At 36.2% G+C, this 5,010-nt stretch overlaps 1 protein-coding gene across 1 annotated transcript in view; it reads left to right on the top strand.

Annotated features, from left to right (window-relative positions):
- The first annotated feature begins 412 nt into the window (after positions 1 to 412).
- The window catches only part of LOC135222515 (uncharacterized), an 8,683-nt gene continuing 4,085 nt past the window's right edge, over positions 413 to 5,010 (top strand). Inside the window, exon 1 of the mRNA XM_064260599.1 lies at positions 413 to 594. Coding sequence (XP_064116669.1) covers positions 439 to 594 — 156 coding nt within the window. The 5' untranslated portion in view covers positions 413 to 438. The remainder of the gene's footprint in view (positions 595 to 5,010) is intronic.

The following is a 5,010-nucleotide window of genomic DNA, read 5'->3' as shown; positions in this document are numbered from 1 at the left end:
AAAGAAGTTCCTCAGGGAAGGTGAACTGTGACGGTATTCGAAAGGTCACGTTAACTATGGCATGGTTACGATGCAAAACACTTCCCCCTGGAAACTCGATAAAAGGGGGACGAGAGAGGAGTAGTAGTACTGAGTATAGTAAGAACAGCAGCCATAGAGGTGAGAGAGAAAGGTAAAGGCAGCTCATTCACAGTCAAAGGGACATCAAAGTCAAAACTGCTTTCTCCAGTGATTAACCTTTGAAGAATGTACTATTTGTCATCTTGTAAAGTGATATATATATGATATATATATATATATATATATATATATATATATATATATATATATATATATATAGGTGTGTGAGATCATGTGTAAGTGCACGTCAACATGTAGGCCTCTTCGTTGCATTAAAAGTGTTTGTCATTTTCAACAGAAACACCAGATATTGTGAAGATGGTCCAGGAAACCATGGTCGACGCCATCGTCCTGGAATACGAAGCGAAACTGGAATTCCTGGAGGCAACTTTAAAGTCGAACATCTACTCTGAACGGGTGCGGACTGTTCTTTTACTTTGTTCGACAGAAAACACCGTCGCTGTTTTTGCAACCGTGAGTAAAAGTCGAAAAACCTTCTGAGAGTTAAGTTCATGATTCTGGTTTCATCAAAAATATCATTCCGCTGTTTTCAGGATGGAGAAATTTCTCATTTGAAACCAAATGTTTGTAACAACTTTGTTTTGGTACTATTATTTTGTTTCGGGAAATACAGCAGTATAGCCTTCAAAAAACCTATGTGGAAAGGTTCATTTCAATATGAAAGCCTTCACTGTTTTCAAAATCCACTGTATTTGAAACCCTGATGTCTGTATTCCCACTTATGATATAAACATTGCCACCGTTTCTCTTCCCATAAGGAAAAAACCTTACGAGAATCTCTCTAGTCCAGACCCTGGCGGCCTGGCAATAGGACCCGTGGGAATTTTTGGGTGGACTAAGTTCCTCTTCAAATCATGTTAGAGCACATTTAAAAAAAGGAAAAAATCTTGGGTAGACATCTGGCAACCCAGAGATAAGCTTTCTATGCTATATTTGGTTCCTAAAAATTATGCATAGACGCTAGCGTAGAATTTCCGATTATTATTTTGTTTTTTGAATCGAGGTACACCATTTTCTATTTATTTTTAGATATCTCACAATGTTTTTTTTTTAATTTTCCAATGAACAAGTAGTAAGTTTTCTTCCAATATTGTCTCACCCAGTCGCAGCATATGATAGTGTTTATTCATGCATGAAGAACCTTCAAGTCCTCCTTTTATATCTCGATCAACAAGACTTGCCAGTCGCTTGTGGTGAAGGTGTTTTCCACAGCAGCAGAAAGAAATTCAGCTGGCTACAAATGAACTCTCTGACTTTGTGCTGTTGCTGGGATCCTTCCAGATGACTAAAATACTACCAAATATCTGTTTGGTAGTGGGTTAGAAAATGTGCTTATTGAAAACCATGTGTTTATTGCGAAGGTAACAGAGTGTGTTCTGAAAGGCAGTAACTATGTGAGGTCTGTAGAGGGAATGTTCATGCTTGCAGAGGTGACAGAAAGGCTTAAATGGAAAGCTTTTATGAGTACTCATGGTGATGAAGCAGACGTTGCTGCAATGGTTGGTGATGCAATCAGTGTAATGAAAACTCAAACACAATGCAAATTCCAACAATTGATAATGCATCAAAAGAAACAATGAAGTCATGACATATTATCACAGAGGAACTGGTTCAAACCTCAGATCAGTGTCAATATCTTGAGGGATTCTTGTACCTGACAAGTCTTTTGAAAAACCTAATTCGAGCAGACAGAGAAGGGAACTGGGATCTTTATCTGCAAACTTTGAAGAATGTCCTTTCACTGTTTCTAATTTTTGACAGAGTTAATTATTTGAGATGGGGTTTCTGTTCTTTGAACAAATGCTTAATCTGGAGGCCAGTCAACCTGAAGTTTATGAACAATTCAAGAAAGGCCACTTTGTTGTTCGAAGAAGGCAAGGAAAGTTCAGTGCTGTAGGTATTGACAGGGTCCTTGGACAAACGATAAACCGATCTATCTCAGAAATCAAGTGGAAGAATCATCGGCCAAACTAAAAGGAAAGAGTGTATTGCTGAATGGGAACTCTCTTATCACTAAATCCTCCTCATAAGAAAAAAAGTTTCAGGAGCTCCTCAATGTTACAGCACGGACTCTCAGATGGAAAATGGAAACCAATATCCAACAGATGGCTTCACAACATCATAATAACTAACGAGTGTGTTTCAGACTTAAATGCCCAGAAATTAATAAATATTTTGACAACAGCACAAGAAGCACTCGACATGTATCGAAAGGACAAGTTTTTGAGCAACAATATACCAATCTCAGGAACTATACAGCAGCAAAAGCTTCCCACTTTTTCAACTGTGAAAAATGCTGTAAGAGATCATTTGTCGGCTCATAGGGAAGTTGGCGTTTGAAAAGAGAGAGGAATTAACATGGCACAAATTCCTACTCATGACATCTTACTGTCGTCCTTATTTGATGAGGATGGTGCAACTGCCACGACTACGAAATCTGCACCCATGTCCGAACTCACAAAGAAGCTCTAACCTAAAGACAGCAGTTTCGAAAAAGGAGATATTTTGAAAACCACCATAATTATAGACGTTATGAATCAGTTTCGTAAGTTTCTACTCAAAAGTATGATCACATTTGAAGACCTCTTTAAAAACCTTGACAGCAATGTTAACAATGTGTGCAAATTTAGTTGTATTATGTTTATTGATACTTACCTTAAATGCTCTATCAGAAGGAGTGAAAGGGAAAGGCACGACCAGAGAAATACCTGTCTACATTTGGTCAACATCTTCCTCCCACTACCCAATGCGTCAACCTTGCAGAGGAATACCTTGCGAAGGTTTTAGAACACAGGTCAGTCAAAGTGCAAAGTGGAAAGATGGCCCAATCCAAACTTCTAAATATACAAAATCTGCCTTGCACAAACACTTCTCTGCAAGGTCACCTGAAACGATCATTTTACGTGATATACACATGTATCACGGTGCTTAATGTAGTTGAACCATTTGGATGGTGAGGCAACTTTGAAAAATACACAGACAGTGAAACTCATGAAATTCTCAGTGATTAAAAGGATTTTTAAAGGTTGCATCGATGCTTTTTTGTAATAAAATAATCTAATATTTATTTGCGTTTAATATAAATGTATTAACATTTGCCTTAGAAATGTATTTTCATAGGTTACAGAGTAGAGTAGGGAACACTATTATTACATGCATGAATTTTACAATAACACAATAAAAAAAATTTTTACATTATATTTCATCATTTTTCTTGTAGAATTTAAGTCTGCCTCTCTAAAATTAACAAAGTTTTGTGACTAATTCTTAGTGTTGAATCAATATTTTTTGCAATAATTTTCCATCTATTAACGTTTGCTATAAAATGAATTAAACTGTCATGAACATTTTCTTTAGCCGAGTCCGTTTGTGTGTATCCAAAATTTGGAATGTTTATTTTTGGCAGGAATTGAAACTAAGGTGTAATGCTTCATTTTCATTTATTCTATTGTCATATTTGGTGGGTAGGGGGAGAGTAGGGGAAAATCACCTCTGATGCAGGGGAAAGCGATCTTAGTGGCGTAACAACACTGCTCCCGGTTCTTGGCGCACATGGCACTTTGAGGGGACGTGCCTGGTGCACGATAATGGCGACCAATGCCATTCCTAATTCGTTACATATTACGTAATCACTTCCTGTGCTTATATTCATGAAGACATCGAACTAAGTATCTTATATAAGTTAACTTGCATGTTTGGCCAAATGTGTTTTGGGGGAGTTATATAAGAACGCTGGGTTGGTTCTTGTCTCTTTGCGCTAAGCGAAAATAGGCGAGATATAAGTTAAACACAAATGGATTTCTTATTTTGTAATTCTATTCCAGTGGCTAAAATTCCTCTCTTTGTTGCCTTCTTAAAGAAAATTATGGGCTGTGGACCATTTTGAGCTATCGAAGATTATAATTTCACCATTTTATATATATATATATATATATATATATATATATATATATATATATATATATGCCGTGCATATGTCTCATACCTTCAAAAATTTTACATTTTTACTTTATATTTGCTAAAGTATTTTTTTATACCTATATCAATGCTGAATTACCAAAGGACATAAATATATAGTCAATAATGCTCTATTATTTTGTTTGCATTTTATGTACATTTCAAAAACTTATATTCCATTTTAGACTTTCTTAAAACATAAACATATAGTCATGTTTCTTCTAAAAATCTAAAAAGATTAAGATAATACTTTTAATTATTTAAAGTGTGCATTCTTATTCCAATAATATATCTATAAAAGTTTTCGGGATAATATTGATTGATCGATGGCCTGAGGAGGCGCATATTGACCTTTTCATTTCTTTTCTGAAAGGGAACTCCTCTTTGACTGTCTGTTTTATTTTCCTTTGCCATAGATTCTTCTTTCCTTGAAATATCGCCCTTCTAAACTGTTATTGGACCTTGGCAAGTCGTTAGCTGTTCGGCCATGAACATTCCATGATGCAATGGAGAATGTTAATTGTTGTTGAGTCCTATGTCCACTCTGACCATTTGCTTGCCCCAGACTATATGTAACTTCAAAATAGGCGAAGAATTCGGGCGTTAGGTCACAAGCGTCACCAAATTCTAAGAAGCCTCTTGTCTATCACATCTGTTCCTGGCAAAAGCGCTACTGCAGAGAAAAATCTTATCTTTAAATCAAACTTCTGCCTTAACCCAAAGAAGCAGATCTTCTGAAAAATTGACATTGAAAAATGGAAAAGAGAGGAGGTCATTGTTGCATTAGGAAATATTTCTGCAATACTCTTTCTTGACCAAAGTTCAAAATCCGTTCGTAATGATGTGGGATCGAGTTGGGAGCAAAGCTGCAACACATTACTGAATAGTCGGTCCTAAGTTTCTTTACTATAA

The sequence above is a fragment of the Macrobrachium nipponense genome, chromosome 3, assembly GCF_015104395.2.
Source record: "Macrobrachium nipponense isolate FS-2020 chromosome 3, ASM1510439v2, whole genome shotgun sequence".
NCBI lineage: Eukaryota > Metazoa > Arthropoda > Malacostraca > Decapoda > Palaemonidae > Macrobrachium > Macrobrachium nipponense.
Note: the sequence above shows the minus strand (reverse complement) of the source record. Positions and strands in the feature narration are given on the sequence as shown.